This window comes from Bombina bombina, chromosome 1 (genome assembly GCF_027579735.1).
Source record: "Bombina bombina isolate aBomBom1 chromosome 1, aBomBom1.pri, whole genome shotgun sequence".
NCBI lineage: Eukaryota > Metazoa > Chordata > Amphibia > Anura > Bombinatoridae > Bombina > Bombina bombina.
In genome coordinates, this window is record NC_069499.1 from 973528449 (window position 1) to 973551260 (window position 22812).

Sequence of the window (22812 nt, forward strand, 5' to 3'; positions counted from 1 at the left end):
CAGACTATAACGCCATATGTGTAATTGTCTTGTTATAAAATACCACTGGCCACAGAATTCAGATGTGCCTAAAAGCAACAAATATATAAGCAACCTACATACCTACAGTAGAATATGAAAAGAGCAGATACCATAGAACATTGGAACATCTAAACCTTAGGTAGAAAACTGGTCTAAAGGGACTCCATGCTGGTACTTTATTCTATATAATTTTAATTTGTAACTATTGAGGGTTGTTAGATATATTGTTAAATTTGATTGATAATTTCACTCTGTAGGACTGACAAATGATAACAGAATAGCAGCTAAAACCACCCCAATTATATTCTTAAATAAAATCTATGATTGCATTTAAAACAATGGCATTAAGGGGTTTGCCAAATCTATTGTGTTTTCAATTACTTTTGTGTATAAGAAAAAATAACTGAAAATAGAACCACAAAATAACACACAGTCCAGAATTCTCAGATGATCACTCTCCACAAACCATCTATTATATGGGCCCATTTCCAACGGCATAATGGTGTTTATTATGCAGCATCTATTATATTCCTATCAGCAGTGAATAAGCAAGATATTGAGAGATTAAAACAGAATGCTCTGGAGAAACTCCCTACAGATATGTCACTGCCTGGCCATAGCACTTATATTAAGAGATTGTATTCTGAAAACATTTGTAATGATGCTCTTTTAGAGTGTTCACTTCCAACAGTGCTGGAGTTTGCTGTGTGGTTTTATTTTGAGCTTTTGTGGGCACAGGATTTTCTTAAATGCTCTCTTGAAACTGTAGTGACACAAAGGATACAGGATAGGGTTCACAGCAGAGTTTATCCACAGCAACCAGAAGGATACCTCATACCAAACTTCAGGCACACAGTGGCCCCTGCATGCTGCCCTTATGATCATCAGTAGAGTATATGGAGCCCAGCATAGCCCAAATATGCAAACAATCACTGCCAAGGATTTGGCAATTTTTTTGTCTCTAGATAAACGGAACCGTTGAGCGATTCCTTGGGAAACTATCCTCATCCTTTTCTCCAGAGATGGGTTGCTGCAGGATTCATTAAAACTTCTCCTAGTTGACTTGGATTTACCTGCCACAGTCAATGTATTCCCATTCAATGAAGCCCTTTTAACCGCTTGTGCCTTACTCAGCATCTCAGCATCTTTGGCTTTGGATGTTCCATGGTGACCATTTTTCAGAATCTTTTGCTTCCAACATTTTAAAGAGCTGGTCCTGGGTGGTTCTGAAGCCACCTTAATATCCTCCATTGTAGTCTGGCTCTGTGTTTCCTGTAAGACGTCAAGGCGGCTTTTTGTTCGCCTCTGAATGTTCATGTAAATGCTTACATTAAAGAATGTCACACTGATAAAAGGAGTGAAGAATTCAAGAGTGGAAGCAGTTATCAGGAAGTACCAGTTATAGAAGAATTCAGCAAAGCATTCACCCTCTGGAATTATGCTCCTTCCTGCGATATACTCCCAAGTGATAATAGCTGGCCCATAAAGGAGGAAGGCTAAGAGCCAAACCATTGACATCTTCAGAACTGCATGCTTGCTATTACTCTGCTGGGCCCTGTAGCTCACCTAAAAAAATATGCCAATTATTTGAGAGCCTAGTAGAAATCAATACTATACACTATATCCAACAAAAAGGGACAAATCTTGTATAAACAGTTTTTATTTTAATTCTTCTGATTTTTTTAAATATATATTTTTGCACATATACTGATTTCTTTCATGTTGTTTTTTTTATGATTTGCTGTTCCCTGTGTAGATAATAATTAAAACTTGATCAGGTATTAAAACATGTATGAAATCTAGATGTCATGCAACTGTTTGACCTGGATCAACTAAACCTTGTCCTAGGGTAGCTTGGCAAATTTTGTGGGGAAGTTCTATATAAGAAGCCTTCCCAGTTCTTTGCTCTTTAAAAGTGTATTTATTTATTACTTTTATTACAAATCAATACAAAAAAATGTGTAATAATGTGCACTAAAGGATATAGTCCCAATATAAGTGATTGACTGTCTGGTAATCTTCTTCCACTTTATAATAACCTCCAAGAAAACAAAGGAGTGAAAATGATGCAGTTTGCAATCAGTTTATACACTCATATGCATAAAACATACATACAATGAGTATATTCTTCAGTGACCTATATTGTATATGTAATCTTTGTTCCATGTGGTTGTTTGTATGGACACTGAACTTCGGGGCCTATTTAACAGGCTGCTAAAGTAAAAATTAAAGTTTCATGATTAAGATAAACCATGCAATTTAAATAAATATATATATATATATATATATATTATATACACACCTTCTGAGACTCCAGCTCCTACTGAGCATGTGCAAAAGTGTACAGTATATATGTATATGCATTTTGTGACTGACTGATGGCTCTCACATCTTACAGGGGGAGGGGAAATATGGAAAATATTCAAAGTGCATTGTACTGTCTTTTTATTGTGAATTTGTTTCTTGATTCAGATAGAGCCTGCTATTTTATACAACTTTCCAATTTACTTATATTATCTAATTTGCTTCATTCTCTTAATATCCTTTGTTGAAAAGCATATCTAAATAGACTCAGTAGCTGCTGATTGGTGGCTGCACAAAGATGCCCTGTGTGATTGGCTCACCCATGGTCATTGCTATTTCTTCAACAAAGGATATCTAAAGAATGAAGCAAATTAGATAATATAAGTAAATTGGAATGTTGTGTAAACATTTTGGAATTCATGTCCCTTTAAATAATTCTCTATTGTCTTTTTTTAAAAGCTAGATTACACAATGCTCTATGTTTGTCTATATAAAACCAAATGTTATTAATATCACTTAACCCATGCATATTTGCCTTTTTCTATGTTTTGCAAAATATCTTCACCTACTGTCCTATGGCTACCATTTATGTTCTGCCCTAACCTTTATGTAAAGTACAGAAAACCAGCCATTATAAATTCTAGTCAGTTAGATTTCTGTTATTAATGAGGTCTAGAGTATTAAAAGGCTTAATGGTGAACAGTATGCATTGATGGGGGCTCTGGCTGCTTAGATGTTACAATTCTCATTTCTAATCACTTGAAAGGAAAATTCTTTGATTTATTTGAATCCAATGGAATCCCTTTCTTCAAATGCAGTAACAAACTAATTCCTTAGAGAATAAATTAACAAGGTTCAAATCCATTTAGCAGCTTCTGAATATTCAATACAATTTGATAGGGAACCTCAAAATATAGAATACACAAAATGTAGAACAGTGTTAACAAATTTGCCCAAGGCTCAGCAATCCAGTTCTTCACTCACTGCACCTATGTATACCTGGTTTGACTTGCAGCAGATCATCAGTGTCTCATGTATTTATGGAACAGAATTGATATGTTGCTTTAGTGCTGGAGAGTTAGTTGTTAAATGGGAGATGCCAGGTAAAACTCGATTTGGAGTTGGTTGTGTGTGTGTTTGTGGGGGGGGGGGGGGTAGCTGTGGGTGTGCAAGGGAAATCTCACTCCAGAGGGGCTGGCTGTACCAGAGAATGTGGTAAAATAAGGGGCTATAGTGCAAGAAGAGAATATTGTACAAAGAGCTGGGGGCAGTAGTGAGTAACAGTGCCAATAGCGGGTAGTGCCAAGGAAAACTAGCTTTGGAAGGGGGGCACTTTATGTGCGAGTATTTCTGGGTTGGCTACCAAGGAGGAGATACCAGGGTTAGCACTACAGATGATCATGGAAGGGGAATTTAGATGTGCAAAAGAAGCTTTTGTGAAGTGTATGGTAGGTAGATACATTTGAAAGTGGTGGTGTAGGTAGATAAATGTGAAAGTGCTGGGTTCAATGAATCACTGGACTACAGACTTAGCTGTGCATATATGGGGATTTGCTGGGTAAAGGAGGTTGCTCTTGATACAAAGATGAAGATGAAGAATTGGATATGCAACGAGGAATTGGTCTTACAAAAAGGAATTCGCTCTCCAGGTTCAGCAAAATGTGGTTAAAAGGACAGTCTACACCAGAATTTGTATTGTTTTAAAAGATAGATAATACATGTATTACCCATTCCCCAGTTTTGCATAACTGTGATTAGCTTGTATCTAAGCGCTGCCCCCTCATCGCATTACTTTTTTATGATCTATTAACTTGCATTTTAGCCAATTAATGCTGTGTTGTGCTGACTTAAATAACTCCCAGGGCGTGAGCACAATGCTATCTATATGGCCCACATGAACCAGCAGTTTCCTGTTGTGTAAAGCAAATACAAAAGCATGTGATAAGAGGCTGTCTTTAGTGGTTTAGAAACAGGAAGAAATTTAGAGGTTTAAATGTTATAAAGTATATTATTATTATTATTATTATTAACAATTTGGTTGTGTAAAGCTGGGGAATGGGTAGTAAAGGCGTTATCTATCTTTTTAAACAATAACAATTTTGGTGATGACTGTCCCTTTAACTGTGCATAAGGTAAAGTGATATGTAAGGAAAAGGAGAACTACCGATAAGCAATTCTAGCTCTCAATTTCCCTTCCAGCAAATACAAGTTGTGATGACAACTGTGCAGCTGGTCTGACTATTACAATCCATAACCACAATACATTTTCTACTATAAATAGTGTTATAAATTAATGTATAGTAATTGCAGATGAATCTACAGAAGATGGTGCTTACTGTCAAGCAGAGGCTTTTGAATAGGTCACAAAATTATAGTGACTGAGCAATGCAAAAAAGTGTGATTCACAGAATAATTGCACTTGCTTGTTCAATGATTTAAAACAACACTGGTGTCGGAACCAAGGGGCATTTCTAGTAAGCTAAATGTAAAATATAAGAGCACCTATCGATTTGCAACCAATGTGTACAATTCAGTATCAGATTTTGCATTAGAAGCTACACTTTTATCCCAGGATTGACCCCTTGAGTGCCAGACAGAAATGCTTTGGAAGCATTCTAGTAGCCAATGGATTCAACGTGGGAGTTTAAAATAAGACATTCGATTAACCCATTAATTGATACTTACAGCTCTGGTTACCGAGATGAACCTGTCATAACTTATCAGAACGATGTTAAACACTGAAGAGGTGCAGAGTAGGTAGTCGAGGACGAGCCAGAGTTTGCACATATGCCTTCCAAAACTCCATCTTCCAGTGAGCACATATGGCACATAAAGAGGAATGCACAAGGCACCTGGAATTAACAAGCATTGATACATTTAAACTGGCATCAGAGCATTATTCCCCGGTGCAGAGAGCATGCAGATGATTCTGTTTATGAGGAAGCTGCATGAATATCTACAGCCTGTGAACGTCTCTATTTCTCATGACTTACTCCAGTCTAATTTGTACTATTACCCCATATGTCATCTGCATATGCTAGAGCAATCTTTACTGCACAGAGTATGGATTTATTGGCAAATGTGCTCAGTGTATTCCATATTACACCTTTATTTGCTCAAGCTATACAGAAAACGTTGTATGTCAATGTATGCAGATAATCCTGCTTGTCTCTATGTTTGCATCAGCCAATGTATGTCAAATTATTACTTCTATAATAATGTTTCCAATCACAACTGTTTGCACAAGGTATGGATCAATCTGTCAGGGAATATGAGCTATCCTATGTTTCAGTGAATACATATAGCATTGTCCAGAATATTTTCCAAAATAATAGGGTAATTATGCTATCCCATTTGCCAATGTATTCGCACATTTTATATTACAAAGTGCGTGATGTTCCTCACACTTTTAATCCAGCACTTAATGCAGCGATATATATTTAGTAAAAATAAGCCTTAGATCATTTTTGCAATCATCTTTTATACACCAGGTGATTTAATTTATACTAAACCTTCATGTTTTGAGACACCATTTGAAAGTGCTAAAAAGATCCTTTTATCGATGTCATATACTAACACTTGAATGTTAATGTTCTGAATTAAGGAAATGAATGAGATGTTCCTGTCATCAATGTGATTAATGAAAAAGATTTTTGTAGAAAATACTTTACCTACTAAAAAATCCGAAATAGCCAGGTTGAGTAGGAAGTAATTATTCTGTGTCCTGAGGCTGGAGTCTACCAGGAAAGCCAACATGACCAGAGCATTGCCCAGTACAGTGGTCACTATAAGAATCCCCATGAGGATTGCAAGGAAGACTGTCCAGGAGAAAGTGAAGTTACCAGGGTAGCGATCATCCACATCAGCGCTGGTCCAAACAGAGTCATTATGTGGCCAGTTCTGCTGGGAGCTGTCCATTTCAGCACCACAGCAGTTGCGAGTCTCTAGGACCTAAACATTACAACAACAAATAGTCCCCCAGATCAACAGGCTGTGCATCTCCACTTAGCCTTCAGCAAGCAAAGACATAAGCAGGAAATGTAGAGAGCAGAGGGCTAATTCTAATCTTAACTCCAAAGGAATTTGTCCTTCCATGATGTTTCTAATGCAACTTTCTTTTGTAGATATCCCGTTCTGTGCAGATTGGGTGTTCCAGTACTTTACTAATTGCACTGATATTATTTACTGTCTGACTCTATATTATTTTCTGACTCTTTCTACCCCACGCCAGTGAATACACTGAACCACCTCCCAATGTTTTCCTGTGTGAGAGCTGCACCACCTCCAAACCGCCTCCTACCTCCCATCCCACAAGTAGCCCCTTGCACAAATCCTGAAGGATATGCGTATACCCGTCATAGACAGCTGTAATACATATAAGGAGAATTCACAATAAATCTTAGTCCCAGAGTAACACAGAGTTTAACCTTTTGCAGTCAGGAATATAGTATACCATTCTGTAATACTTGAGGAGTCTCACAATTTTGCATCAATCTTTCATTTGATGTGATTCTTAATTTTTGAATGGAATTTTATTATAAGGAATTTGCAATCTCAACAACTTGAAGCCAGTTATACCACATATTGCATATGTCAGGAAGTCTAGTACAATATAATCTCTTCTGCGATTCCTGCATCACTGCTGTCATTCAACCGCTGTTCAATGACACAAGCAGTCAAGTTTGTGGCAAGTGACATATGAATCTTGCTGTAGCTCCATAACCTGGTCTGAAGCTAGACCTTTCCACATTTTATTTTTTACTAATTTAACCACCTATTGCATCAATCTGTAGGTGAAACAAACTATGTCATAGATCCTGATTTATGCAATTAATTGTTCCTATTTATCAATCAACTATTAATAAACACAGTACTCCCACATCTTGAAGTAGAACTGATCAGAACAAAATTACATTCTCGACTCTTGTTAATCATTAAAAAGACATGGCACATTTAGATTATGTCCTGCATGTTTTAATCTAAACGAATGTTCTTTATTTAGCATGAACACGGTGATAGGATTCTAGAAACAAATGTTACATTATGTCCTACAGATCATATTTATCTCTGTTCCATACTCCATCATTTTAACTAAAGGGATTCATATTTTTGTTAGCAACAGATACATCTACAGGTGATTAAAACATACTATGAACGCTGAATAGCATTTATGGTTACGACTCTTCTGGTTACACATATTAACCACAAAACACGATTTAAAAAATAAAATAAAAAAAATTGCTACATGGAAAATTAAGTGGTAGTTTATAAAACTGAAATGTGGAGCAATTTAATTTATTAGATTTCTATAAATTCTACACTGCCACAGATGTTGCAACTGGGAAGCAAAATAAAATGTTATTGTGGATAATTCTGCTATTGCTTATGGTATTGAGGCACGAGAGCATTTTAACCCCCTCCCCCAGGTTTTAGACCTTTTTTGGTCAGGGTGTAATGTGACTTTTTTTCATGCCATTTCCAAAGTAAATGCTCACCAGGACTTGGAAAACATTTGCATACACTTATATACACTATATATTTATATATATATATATATATATATATATAAATATATATATATATATATATATATATATATATATATATATATATATATATATATATATATATATATTACATAGACGGAGTCACCTGCTGCTCCCAACAGAGTCTCAAAAAGTGCTCCCCCCCAATTTGCCACACTAGGCAAGTGTCTTGTTTGCCTAGGTCAAAATATTTTCCTGGATGAACATTCTTACTCATGCTGTCTGTGCACATTGGTTTTGGGTTTATATTATGATTTATGTTGTATAGATCCAAACCAGGCATATTACAATACACATATCCACACCCTGTATTCCTGGTTACTCATTGAATACCATCCCTTAGATAAAATGTCTATAACCCCATATGTAGAGATCAGTTGTGCAGCATGTAATCCCCTGCACAGATGGCAATTATATTCTTTGTATTCATATATACCTTGATAATTTTATGAACAGAGAACAATAATACCTGCAGTTACACAAATGTATAGTATAGTAAGAAATGACAGCCCCAAATGAAGAGTAAAGATTGATATACAATAAATGTTTTTTTTTTTTGCATGAATTGATTATGCAAAAATTAGGCCCTTGGTGCTCCACTCCCTATTCGCCTGTATTGACTCCCCTATTAAAATTATTTATGAAAATGTATTTTACTAATGGGTTTACATTTATAAAGGCAATACCTAAAGCTATGTCTGTGTGAGTATTTTCATTTAAAGGGACAGTTAACTCCAAAATGTTTATTTTTTAAAAATATATATAATCCCTTTATTACCCATTTCCCAGTTTTGCATAACCAATACTGTTATAGAAATACACTTCTTATCTCTGTGATTACCTTGTATCTAAGTCTCTTTTGACAGCCCCCTGATCACATGGCTATTTATTTATTATCTATTGACTTGCATTTTAGCCAATTAGTGCAGTGTCAGCCACAACTCCTCGAGCGTGAGCACATTATCTTTATGGCTCACATGAACTAACAGTCTTATATTGTGAAAAGCTAACAAAAAAGCATGTGATAAGAGGCTTTTTGTAGTGACTTAGAAACAGGCAGAAATTTAGAGGTGTAAATGTTATAAATTATATTAATATAACAATGTTGGTTGTGCAAAGCTGGGGAATGGGTAGTAAAGGCATTATCTATCTTTTTAAATAATAGCAATTTCGGTGTTGACTGTCCCTTTAAGTTTAAAAACAGGATAAATTGTAAATGATACCTAATAGATTAAACTACATTAAGCAAAATACTTATTATTTTACCATATATTATCAAATGTAACACATTTTTACAGAGTCAATTATTGCAGTGAATGGAGTCTTTTCAAATAAATTCAAATTGTTTTGTGAGGCTTAAAATTCCTGTCCTTCAGAGAACCCAATTTTCTATTTTTTTCTCAGTTTGCTCTACAAGGGCGCGTGGAAACCTGCGCCGCCCGTAGTTTCACCTTGCACATCGGGTTATCATATATACGGCGCCGACAGTTGCTAAAGTGCCGTAAGTCGGACAAACTAGCGATGTCCAGAAATAAGCGTAAGTACAAATTTCTAAAGTCGCCAGTGACTTACAGCACTTTAGAAACTGCCGCCGCCTAAAAAAATTAACTAAAGTATACAATCTCCCGTTTACTGTCTAACACACCTCCCAAAAATAGCCCGACACGTATACCCCTCTATCCGCAATTCCCCCTCTCACTCCTAACAATAAATGTATTAACTCCTAGACTGACAACCCCCACAATGCAATAAGCCTAATTATTAACCCCTAAACCGCCATAGCCCACACCACAATAAACCTATCCTAGTATTAACCCCTAAACCGCCGCTCACGGACCCCGCTGCCACCTACATTAAATGTATTACCCCCTAATCTAACCCCCCCTACACCGCCGCCACCTATATTAAATATATTACCCACTAATCCGACCCCCCTACACCGCTGCCACCTATATTAAATTTATTAACCCCTAATCTGATCCCCCTACACCGCCGCCACCTATATTAAATATATTACCCCCTAATCTGACTCCCCTACACTGCCGCCACCTATATTAAATGTATTACCCCCTAATCTGAAGCCCCTTCACCGCCGCTACCTATATTAAATATATTACCCCTAATATGATCCTCCTACACCGCCGCCACCTATATTAAATATATTAACCCCTAATCTAATCCCCCTACACCGCCGCCACCTATATTAAATATATTACCCCCTAAACCTAAGTCTAACCCTAACACCCCCTAACTTAATTATTATTTAAATAAATCTAAATAATATTAATATTATTAACTAAATTATTCCTATTTAAAACTAAATACTTACCTATAAAATAAACCCTAAGATAGCTACAATATAATTAATAATCAGATTGTAGCTATTTTAGGGTTTATATTTATTTTACAGGTAACTTTGTATTTATTTTAACTAGGTACAATAGCTATTAAATAGTTAATAACTATTTAATAGCTACCTAGTTAAAATAATTACAAAATTACCTGTAAAATAAATCCTAACCTAAGTTGCAAATACACCTACGCTATCAATAAATTAATTAAATAAACTACAATTATCTAAACTAAAATACAATTAAATACACTAAACTATATTACAAAAAAAAAACAACACTAAATTACAAAAATAAAAAAAGATTACAAGAATTTTAAGCTAATTACTCCTAATCAGCTCTTTTACCTGTAAAAAAAAGAACAACCCCCCCTATTACAACCCACCACCCACACACCCCTACTCTAAAACCCACCCGATCCCCCCTTAAAAAACCTAAGTCTAACACCCAAGTGCTCCTTACCTCTCCTGAAGACCGGCGGAGAAGGTCCTGTTCCAGGCGGTAAAGTATTCTTCCAAGCGCCGACCTCTTCTTCTTCCAGGAACCAGCTGGCGCGGGCCGGAGGAGTTGAAGACCGATGACCGCGGAGCTGAAGACCGTCCACTCTGGAACTGAAGACCGGCGATGCTGGAACTGAAGATCGGCGACGCTGGAACTGAAGACCGCGGAGCCATGGAGCGTGGAGGATCCTCTTCATATGATCTCCGCCGTACACTGAATAAGAATTCAAGGTACGCGATTAATAATGGCATCCCTTGAATTCCTATTGGCTGATTTGAGCCTTCAAATTCAAATCAGCCAATTGGATGAGAGCTACTGTAATTCTATTGGCTGATTTGAATAGCCAATAGAATAAGAGCTACTGTAATTCTATTGGTTGATTTGAATAGCCAATAGAATAAGAGCTACTGACATTCTATTGGCTGATTTGAATAGCCAATAGAATGTCAGTAGCTCTTATTCTATTCTATAGGTGTTAATACATTTAATATAGGTGGCGGCGGTGTAGGGGGATTAGATTAGGGGTTAATATATTTAATATAGGTGGCGGCGGTGTAGGGGGATTAGATTAGTGGTTAATACATTTAATATAGGCGGTGGCGGTGTAGGGGGATTAGATTAGGGGTTAATACATTTAATATAGGTGGCGGCGGTGTAGGGGGATCAGATTAGGGGGTAATACATTTAATATAGGTGGCGGCGGTGTAGGGGGATCAGATTAGGGGGTAATACATTTAATATAGGTGGCGGCAGTGTAGGGGGGTCAGATTAGAGGTTAATATATTTAATATAGGTGGCGGCGGTGTAGGGGGGTCAGATTAGGGGGTAATGCATTTAATATAGGTGGCGGCGGTGTAGGGGGGTCAGATTAGGGGGTAATACATATAATATAGGTGGCGGCAGTGTACGGGGTCAGATTAGGGTGTAATACATATAATGTAGGTGGCGGCGGGGTCCGGGAGCGGCGGTTTAGGGGTTAAACACTTTATTAGGGATTGTGGCGGGGGATTGCGGTTGACAGGTAGATAGACATTGCGCATGCGTTAGGTGTTAGGTTTTATTTTGCAGGCAGTTTAGGGAGTTACAGGGCTCCAATACTCAGCGTAAGGCTTGCTACACCTGCATTTTGTGGCAAGGTGAAAATGGAGTAAGATTTCGCAATTTTCGCCACGTAAGTGCTTACGCTGTATATTGGATACCAAACTGCGCAGGTTTTGTATATCAGTGTATGGGGGGAAAACTACGGGCGAAGGCAGAAATATACGAGCGTAACTTCTATATAGGATACCAAACCAGTGCAAAATTTGGCGTCGCCGGCTTTTGCGGGCGACGCTGCATATCGGATCGGGCCCCACGAATTTGCCATTCAAAACCCAATCTGTTAGAAAACACTCTATGAACAGGTTTTCACATGATTTTTAGGTTGATATTTAACAAGTTTGAGCCTTCAAATTCAAATCAGCCAATTGGATGAGCCAATAGAATAAGAGCTACTGTAATTCTTTTGGTTGATTTGAATAGCCAATAGAATAAGAGCTACTGACATTCTATTGGCTGATTTGAATAGCCAATAGAATGTCAGTAACTCTTATTCTATTGGCTATTCAAATTACTTTTGTAATTTAGTTTAGGGTAGGGAAATTTGATTATTTTGGGGGGCTTTTTTATTTTATTAGGGGGCTTAGATTAGGTGTAATTAGCTTAAAATTTTTGTAATCTTTTTTTATTTTTTGTGATTTAGTGTTTGTTTGTTTTTGTAATATAGTTTAGTGTATTTAATTGTATTTTAGTTTAGATAATTGTAGTTGATTTAATTAATTTATTGATAGTGTAGATGTACTTGTAACTTAGGTTAGGATTTATTTTACAGGTAATTTTGTAATTATTTTAACTAGGTAGCTATTAAATAGTTATTAACTATTTAATAGCTATTGTACATAGTTAAAATAAATACAAAGTTACCTGTAAAATAAATATAAACCCTAAAATAGCTACAATGTAATTATTAATTATAGTGTAGCTATCTTAGGGTTTATTTTATAGTTAAGTATTTAGTTTTAAATAGGAATAATTTAGTTAATAATATTAATATTATTTAGATTTATTTAAATAATAATTAAGTTATGGGGTGTTAGGGTTAGACTTAGGTTTAGGGGTTAATATATTTAATATAGGTGGCGGCGGTGTAGGGGGATTAGATTAGGGGTTAATACATTTAATATAGGTGGCGGTGGTGTAGGGGGATTAGATTAGGGGTTAATATATTTAATATAGGGGGCGGCGGTGTAGGGGGATTAGATTAGGGGTTAATACATTTAATATAGGTGGCGGCGGTATAGGGGGATTAGATTAGGGGTTAATATATTTAATATAGGTGGCGGCGGTGTAGGGGGATTAGATTAGTGGTTAATACATTTAATATAGGCAGTGGCGATGTAGGGGGATTAGATTAGGGGTTAATACATTTAATATAGGTGGCGGCGGTGTAGGGGGATCAGATTAGGGGGTAATACATTTAATATAGGTGGCGGCGGTGTAGGGGGATCAGATTAGGGGGTAATACATTTAATATAGGTGGCGGCAGTGTAGGGGGGTCAGATTAGAGGTTAATATATTTAATATAGGTGGCGGCGGTGTAGGGGGGTCAGATTAGGGGGTAATACATTTAATATAGGTGGCGGCGGTGTAGGGGGGTCAGATTAGGGGGTAATACATATAATATAGGTGGCGGCGGTGTACGGGGGTCAGATTAGGGTGTAATACATATAATGTAGGTGGCGGCGGGGTCCGGGAGCGGCGGTTTAGGGGTTAAACACTTTATTAGGGATTGCGGCGGGGGATTGCAGTTGACAGGTATATAGACATTGCACATGCGTTAGGTGTTAGGTTTTATTTTGCAGGCAGTTTAGGGAGTTACGGGGCTCCAATACTCAGCGTAAGGCTGCTACGCCTGCATTTTGTGGCAAGGTGAAAATGGAGTAAGATTTCTACATTTTCGCCACGTAAGTCCTTACGCTGTTTATTGGATACCAAACTGCGCGGGTTTTGTATATGAGTGTATGGGGGGAAAAACTACGGGCGAAGGCAGAAATATACGAGCGTAACTTCTATGTTACGCCGTATATAGGATACCAAACCAGTGCAAAATTTGGCATCGCCGACTTTTGCGGGCGACGCTGCATATCGGATCGGGCCCCACGAATCTGCCATTCAAAACCCAATCTGTTAGAAAACACTCTATGAACAGGTTTTCACATGATTTTTAGGTTGATATCATTTAACAAGTTTGAGCCACCATTTACTCAGGCACATTTTGTCTTTTTTATTTTTTATCAAGCATTAGTTAAAATGTTACTAAACACAATTATTTTTATTAATTAAAATCATCCAAATACTTATTTCTTATATTGTTTTTCCCCTTAATTGTGCTGTACATTTAAACAATGTTTAATAATCTATATATCATATTTAGTTTAGGTGAGTGAATTAATTGAAACAGCAATTCTTCTAATAGTTTGGAAAGCCATAGAAGAGAATACCAACCCATTTAAGTTAAATACAAAGTTTTGCATGGCAACCTTTAATGTATTAGAATAAGGTTTATTAAGCAGTGTTTATATATTATGTGATACTTTGTTAAAAAGATTTTGAATGGGACAATATGGATTGCAAACACATTTTATTAAAACCCATCTTTTAGGTTCTCACACAAACACAAAAAAACTAAATTTATGCTTACCTGATAAATTCCTTTCTTTAATAGTGGTGAGAGTCCACAAGCAATTTCTCATGGCCACTAGAAGAAGGCACGGATTACCAAAACCACTTAATTCTACCATCTCTCTGGTATTCTAGTCTGACGTATAGCCAAGAAAGGAGAAGTAGAAAGGTAGAAAAGGACAAAATAGGGAAAATGCAAACTGAAACTGCTGCCAGAAAAAATAATTAAAGGGACAGTCAACTCCAAAAATGTTATTGTTTAAAAAGATAGATAATCCCTTTATTACCCATTCCCTAGTTTTGCATAACCAACACAGTTATATTAATATACTTTTTTTTTTCACCTTTGTGATAACCTTGTATTCATATATACCTTGTTAATTTTATGAACAGAGAACAATAATACCTGCAGTTATACAAATGTATATTAAAGTAAGCAGTGACTGCCCTAAATGAAGAGTAAAGATTGATATAAAAGAAATGTTGTTTTTTTTTGTGGTTTTTTTTACATGAATTCATTATGCATAAATTAGGCCCTTGGGGCTCCACTCCCTACTCGCCTTTATTGACTCCCATATTAAAATTATTTATGAAAAATTATTTTACTAATGGGTTTACATTTATGAAGGCAATACCTAAAGCTATGTCTGTGTGAGCATTTTCATTTAAAGGGAAAGTCAACTCCAAAATGTTTATTGTGTCAAAATATATATAATCCCTTTTTTATCCATTCCCCAGTTTTGGGGAATGGGTTATATATCTTTTTATACAAACCGTTTTGGTGTTGACTGTACCTTTAAGTAAAAAAATAAAATGAGCGGGTCTCATAGACTCTCACCATCATGAAAGAAATTCATTTATAAAGTAAATGTAAATATTGTTTTTATTCATAAGGTGGTGAGAGTCCATGAGCCATTACTCCTGGGAATTAATACACAGGCTGTGGAGTCCATGAGTTATTGGGTGAGGCAATTTTTTTTAAGGCAGGCACCTAATTACCAGCCACTGCTGCCTAAAGGACTTTCATACCAACAACATCACAGTAATCAAATCTAAAGAAAGAATGTTGCTGCCTTGTAAATTTATTCAACACACGTCTCATAATCTTTGCAGTTTAAAAGTAGAATTTAAATGCTCTTACAAAATCTAAATTAAAGAGACAGTCTTCTCCAGAATGTTTATTGTTTAAAAAAGATAGATAATCCCTTTATTACCCACCCCCCAGTTTTGCTTAACCAACACAGTTATATTAATATACTTTTTACCTCTGTGATTACCTTGTATCTAAGCCTCTGCCGACTGCCCCTTTACTTCAGGTCTTTTGACAGACTTGCATTTGAGCCAAACAGTGTTGACTCCTAGGTAACTCCATGGACGTGAGCACAATTTTATCTATATGGCACACATGCACTAATGTCATCTAGCTGTGAAAAACTGTCAAATGCATTCAGATAAGAGGCAGACTTCAAGGGCTAAGAAATTAGCATATGAGCCTACCTAGGTTTAGCTTTCAACTAAGAATACCAAGATAATAAAGAAAGTTTGATGATAGAAGTAAATTAGAAAGTTGTTTAAAATTACATGCCCTTTCTGAATCATGAAAGTTTAATTTTGACTAGACTGTCCTTTAAGTAAGAGGCCATCAAATTAATTATTTGGATTACGGCAAGTAGATAATTAATTATTTGGATTAGGGCAAGGAGATGTGCTATAATTTCCTGATTGATGTTATCTGAAAAATCAATTTAGGTAAAAAAAAATCATATTGAGTATTTAAAAACTGTCTTATCATTATGAAAATAAGACAAAAAAGTTTGCAAGAAAGAGCAAAAAATAAATAAATCAGAAACTCTTCTGGCAGAAGATATTGCTAAAAGCAACAAAAACTTCCAAGACAGAAGCTTTATGTCCAAAGCAATTCAAGTTCCAAAAGAGAAACCTGTAAAGCTTGTAAAAAACAAAACAAATTAATGTTCAAAAGAGGAGAAATTGGTTTAGACACTGGATATATCCTGACTAAGTCTGAACAAAGCCTAGATGTCAAGACATTTAGCAATTTTCCTGTAGGAAGCAGGAAAAGACAAAATATGACTTTAAAGAGTTAGCAGATAAGTCATTATCCGAGCCGAATGCAAAACAAAGAATTCTTGGAATTGTAAAAGAATGCCATCTAAAACCGTAATTTTCATAACAGAAAACATTTTTTAAAATCATTTGAGAAATGTTATTTGTAACAGGTTTGAAGGTCTTAAACAAGAATAAGGCATTCAATGCAGCATCAAAGAAACCTAAAACAGGTATTCAGTCTCTAATCCAACAAGATGAGAGACATGAAATCTTGAAAATTGGAGAAAGCTTGACATCTAAATCGGATTTGCAAATCAAGTTCTGTGGGGCCTGACTGAAGCAATCAGGTTCATGAAGAACGCTCTATTCCATTAGAACTATGACTCTTGGAAAAATAAGTCATTAGGTCTATGTCTGGGAGACCCCATTGTTCCACAATCTATTAGGGAACTAATTGAAGGAGAAAACATTCATGTGGAAGGGATTACCTACTAAGGAAATCTACTCCCCAGTATGCACAATGAAATAATACATAAACAGGCAAAAAATAAATGAAGACAACCACCTTTTTAAATTGTCTTTTCTTTACTGTAAATACATCTAAAAACAGTAAATACAATGTTTGCAAACAATGCAACTGGGAACTTGTAGAATAAAGCCAGAGACATATGAGACAGACAAGCTTGGGCAATACGTAGTAAAGGACCTCTAAATACAGTATAATAGCATAATCAACAAATACATCATACATAGACAATGCATACACACATGGGAAGTACATTTTTTTCTGACAAATTTCTAAGTTAGTTTTATTTTCCTTCCCACTTCATCACTGTGTTTAATTTTTACTTTAGTGGTACTTTACAGTGAAAACCTCTTTGTGTAATAATAGTAAATAATAATAATGCACTGCATAAAAATGAAGCCCAGCATAATACTTAAAATAAATAAATATCTTGTTCTTCAGCAATAAGACATCTGAAAAATGGCAGTTTTACTGTGTATATAACATAGGTGAATTAGCTAAATAGAAATAGGAGCTATTACCACATTATAAAGTTTCCATAATTACTAGACTAAGTATAAAAGGTCTATGTAATAAAGGTGGAATTAGTCTGTTACATGTGTATGTTCCCTAACTATGATGTACCTCAAATTGGTGTATCTACTAATATCCTGTAGGCCATGTGAGTGCAAGAAATGGCCTCAGATGCACCCAATTTACCGTGCATAGTGGCTGCATAAAAGACTGCTTCCAGTAGAGAGCCGATCCAGTGCTGTGTACGTCACAGCAGAGGCTCTATGTACGGAGTATTTTGATGACCCAACAGGAGGAGGCTGAGGATCCGGACCCTGTGACACCTGTGGCAGGCATGAGACCAACTCCTTTACTCGGAGTGATTCTCTCACTATCTCATATTCCAATCTCCGCCTCCGCCTCTCAGTAGCACCTCAACTGAGGTGAAAATGGGCCACCTGAATTCTTCACTTTCCTCCTATGCCTGCAGAGAAAAGACTAGAATACCAGAGAGGTGAAAGGGATTAAGTGCTCTTAGAGCTTTTGGAATCTTTGCCTCCTCCTAGTGTCCAGGAGTTGAATCTCAGGAGTAATGGCTCATGGACTTTCACCACCTTATGAAAGAAAATGCACTGATTTATTCTGTAAATGTAAATTCTGCAAATTTTTAAGATGTGTTATTTATGTTTAATTAAATATAACATCATGCATGAAAATACACATCATCATTCAGTAATCATGTGATATACAACATGACAAAATACATCTTAAATAGCCCCCTAACAATGAAGCCACAATCAAATATATGTCCTATGGGCACTACCCATCATTTTCAGCATATCTGAAGAAATGTTAAAAGAAAAGAAGAAGGCGCCACAATAGTGCACAATCAGTAGTATTGAAATATCACACACACAAGACGAGTACTACTTACTAGAACATAAGCACTTGAGAAGTGCCACAGGTGCAGTCTGGACTCTTATAGCTGCCCAGCAAGCTATCCTCTCGCTACTTCAGCAAAACCTGCAGCTCCAATTGCGATGACAGGACATGAAAACGGCAACCAGGTATAGTCTTTCACTGTTGCCCGATATGTCGAATAGCAGCTGTTCCAAGAGGACAGAGTACAATAAAGTATGTGATGCCAAAGTCATTAAAAAACAACTCCAGTTTATTAAAAACAAAGTACACAACGCATTTCCCGGTACACAGACCGTTTCATCAGGTGTATACAAATAAAATGACATCACAACTTATAAAGACAAAATCAGCGTGTATAGCCAAACATTGTGCATGCGCGCCAAGGTAATTGACCAATAGGAATTCAAACAGAACCGGCTTTGCTACTTATAGGCGGATCAATGGAGGTGTGTGAGACAATACTACCGATAAACCAATAGGCATTATACAAATGAAACGACTCAATGGGATAGATTAGTTATCGGTGATGTTAAGAAATGAAAAACATCTGATTGTCACTATTTACTCCTGATAGTCCAATCAAACTGAGAGAGATATTATAAATCCAAATAACGGATCTAAAGAGATATAGTCAAAAATAAAAAGTATAAATTCCAATATAATCAAAGGTAAATAAAAAGTCTGAATTCACATACATATACACTTGCCGTTCGGCAAGAATCAAGATAGTGAAATATATACCAGTCATTATGAACATACCACATCTTGTGATTATAAACATAAAGATTGATCAATTATAGATAGCTGTGATATACTTCTAAAATACTGGAAATAAATTGCATATATCAATAAGATTATCAATGGAATTATATCATGGAATGATATGAATTGTGGTGATTAATTACATCAGTCAAGTAATAAAAATGATATATTGTGTTAAATTATACTTTTATATATATATATATATATATATATATATATATATATATATATATATATATATATATATATATATATATATATATATATATATATATATATATATATAAAAGCCGGTTCTGATAGATCCACAATGGCATTTATATCTGGTAAAGTAACATAACATACCATATACATCTCACCTAGAACAACAGTCTTATTCAAAAATGCTGGGGATATATCAAGCAAATAGTCTAAAGATTAAAAGATTAAAACAAGATCACAATGTTGTCTTCAATATAAAACAATATAAAACAAATAGATAAGCACTCCACTTAAAGCCTATATGGATGTTGAAATGTTATCTATCTACAACATTATAAAACATCTATTTTATCATATTGGTATATTTCAAAAGGCGATAATAGTATTTACTATACAATATAAATATCCAGCAGTTGATCAATTGAAAGCTGCCATATCAATGTTTTCATTTAATCCATATGGCTTTAAAGTTTTTATTTTCCATATCAAATATGTCTCTCTCTGACGTAAATGCATATATCTATTTCTCCCCCATTTAGGTATAATATATTCAATGGGGAAAATTTTAAAAGTATCTGATTCTCCTTCATGAAATTTTACCTTATGACGTGGTACACTATGATTAGCTAGAGATTTTTTTATGCTCCTCAAATGTTCTCCCCACCTCTTTTTTAGGGGTCTAGAGGTTCTGCCAATGTATTGTACCCCACATTTACCTTGCAGTAGATACACTACAAATGCAGAATCACATGTCAAGTGAGATGTGATATTGAATTTTTCTTTTGTGGAGTGTGATATAAATTCTGTTTTACTACCTGTGGTGTACATACATAGGCCACAATTTGCTTTTTTACATTTAAAAAACCCTTTTTTTAGTCTCCAAAAAGGAGCTTTTAACAGATCTATTGCTTAGGTTAGTGCAAGGCTTCTTCATAACGACCTTACTGGGCGCTAGCTTGTTTTTGAGAGTCGGGCCCTCCTAAAGGTACACATATGGGTCTCATCTAGCACATCTTTCAATAGAGGGTCTCCTTTTAAAATAAACCAGTGTTTCCGTAGAATATTTTTTATTAAATTATGATTGTTATTATATCTAGTTATAAATCGTGGACTATTCCTGGTTTTAGACTTGAATTCAATCTTATCTGTGGTCACCAAATTTATTTGACTCTGCTTACTGATAGTGAAAAATTCTGATCTATCTTTCATTCTCGCTCTCTGGTAACTATCTTCTATCAATTTAGGTGGATAATTTCTTTCCAAAAATCTTTTTTTTCAAAATTTTAGATTGTTCATCAAAGACTAGAACATCAGTACAATTTCTACGTATTCTGCAGAACTGATTATAAGGGATGTTCTCTTTCCATGGTTTATAATGATTGCTATTGTAGTTTAAGTAGCTATTAGTATCTACTGTTTTTTAAAAAAAGTTTTGGTTAATACAGATCCTTCAAAATCCCAATATAGCACTAAATCAAGAAACTCTATTTTCTCTTTTGCAATTTTGGACGTAAAACTAAGACCCATATCATTTTTATTAAGTGATTCTACAAATTCTATAGCTGATACTTCCGTACCATTCCAGATTAACAAAAGGTTGTCTATAAAACGGCAATAGAAGACCAGACTTGCCCCCAGAGGGGAGTTGTAAATATATTTTTCTTCAAAAATCCCCATGAATAGATTTGCAAAGCTGGGGGAAAACCTGGTCCCCATGGCCGTACCCTTAATTTGCAGAAAAAATTGTTCCTGAAATACAAAGTAGTTGTGTGTCAACACGAAAGTAATGACATTCAATAGAAACAATCTCTGCTCTTCAGGTAGATATATATCTCTAGCTAGAAAACTATCTATTGCTTGAACACCCAAATCATGTGCTATATTTGAGTATAATGCTGATACGTCACAAGTCAGCCATAATAAATTCTTAGTATCCATATTCTTAAATTTGGCTAGCTTGCATATTAAATCTGGTGTATCTTTGATGTACGATGGTAAACATCTAACTTCTTTTTTTAAAAATTGATCAATATATTCTGACAAGTTACATGTCAAATTGCCAATCCCCGAGATGACCGGTCGTCCCGGAGGATTAGTAGTACATTTATGTATTTTCTGGAGGTGGTAATAGTATGCAAGATTTGGGGTAGTAGGAGTCAAATATTCTTTTTTCTTGGTTAGAATACCTTTATAATACCCATCATCAATCAATTTAATGAGACTATTTAAATATTGTTTGGTAGGATTAAATGAAAGTCTCTTATAATAATTGGTATCTAATAAGATACGATTTGCTTCCTTAATGTAATCTTCCCAATCTTGCAATACTATCCTACCTCTCTTGTCAGCTTGTCTAATCACCAGAGAGTCATTCTTGGCCAGTTTAGATAGAGCTTTAAGTTCAAATATATTTTAATTTGAGGTCTTATTTTTAGTGCCCAAAGATCCAAATTCTTCCAAAACAAGATTTTGGAAGAGTTGGATACTATGACTAGTGATTGGGGGATTAAAGTTTGATTTCGACATTAAATTGGAATGTATAAAGTAATCAAATAAAGAATCACAAAGACTTTCAGGTTCAAAATAAACAATATCAGTAACTGGACTCTCTGTCATATTGTCTGTAACTATTGATACTTGTTTCTCCTGTTTTAATTTCTTATCACAAAAGTAACGTTGTAGAAACAATTTCCTGATGAATCTATTTAGATCTACAAATAGTTCAAACGGGTTATGGTCATTAGAGGGGCAAAAGGACAGACCTCTTTTTAATACACAAATTTCTTCATTTGTTAGTGAATGACTAGAGAGGTTAAATATACCATCTTTCATTCTCTTAAATTTCTCCTTTTTGGTAGATTTTGCTCTCCCTCTGCCGCCACATTGGCGTATGTTCTTTTTTTTGAGGGAGTGAGAAAATCTCCTCTGGCATATTCTGTTTCCATTTGTTTCAATCGAATCGGTGTATGCCTTGGATGTTGTCTGTAATGATTTTGTTTTTTCTTAACATCACAGATAACTAACCTATCCCATTGAGTCTTTTCATTTGTATAATGCCTATTGGTTTATTGGTAGTATTGTCTCACACACCTCCATTGATCCTCCTATCAGTAGCAAAGCCGGTTCTGTTTGGATTCTTATTGGTCAATTACCTTGGCGCACATGCGCAATCTTCGGCTATACACGCCGATTTTGTCTTTATAAGTCGTGATGTCATTTTATTTGTATACACCTGATGAAACGGTCTGTGTACCGGGAAACGCATTGTGTACTTTGTTTTTAATAAACTAGAGTTGTTTTTTAATGACTTTGGCATCACGTACTTTATTGTATTCTGTCCTCTTGGAGCAGCTGCTATTCGACATATCGGGCAACAGTGAAAGACTATACCTGGTTGCCG

At 35.6% G+C, this 22812-nt stretch overlaps 1 protein-coding gene across 1 annotated transcript in view; it reads right to left on the reverse strand.

Annotated features, from left to right (window-relative positions):
- Window positions 1–699: 699 nt before the first annotated feature.
- HRH3 (histamine receptor H3) overlaps window positions 700–22812 on the reverse strand; it is a 46655-nt gene continuing 24542 nt past the window's right edge. Inside the window, exons 2-6 of the mRNA XM_053716012.1 lie at window positions 6626–6690; window positions 5997–6276; window positions 5011–5177; window positions 1152–1587; window positions 700–1094 (exon numbers count right to left, since the gene is read on the reverse strand). Of these exons, the coding sequence (XP_053571987.1) occupies window positions 700–1094; window positions 1152–1587; window positions 5011–5177; window positions 5997–6276; window positions 6626–6690 (1343 nt within the window). The remainder of the gene's footprint in view (window positions 1095–1151; window positions 1588–5010; window positions 5178–5996; window positions 6277–6625; window positions 6691–22812) is intronic.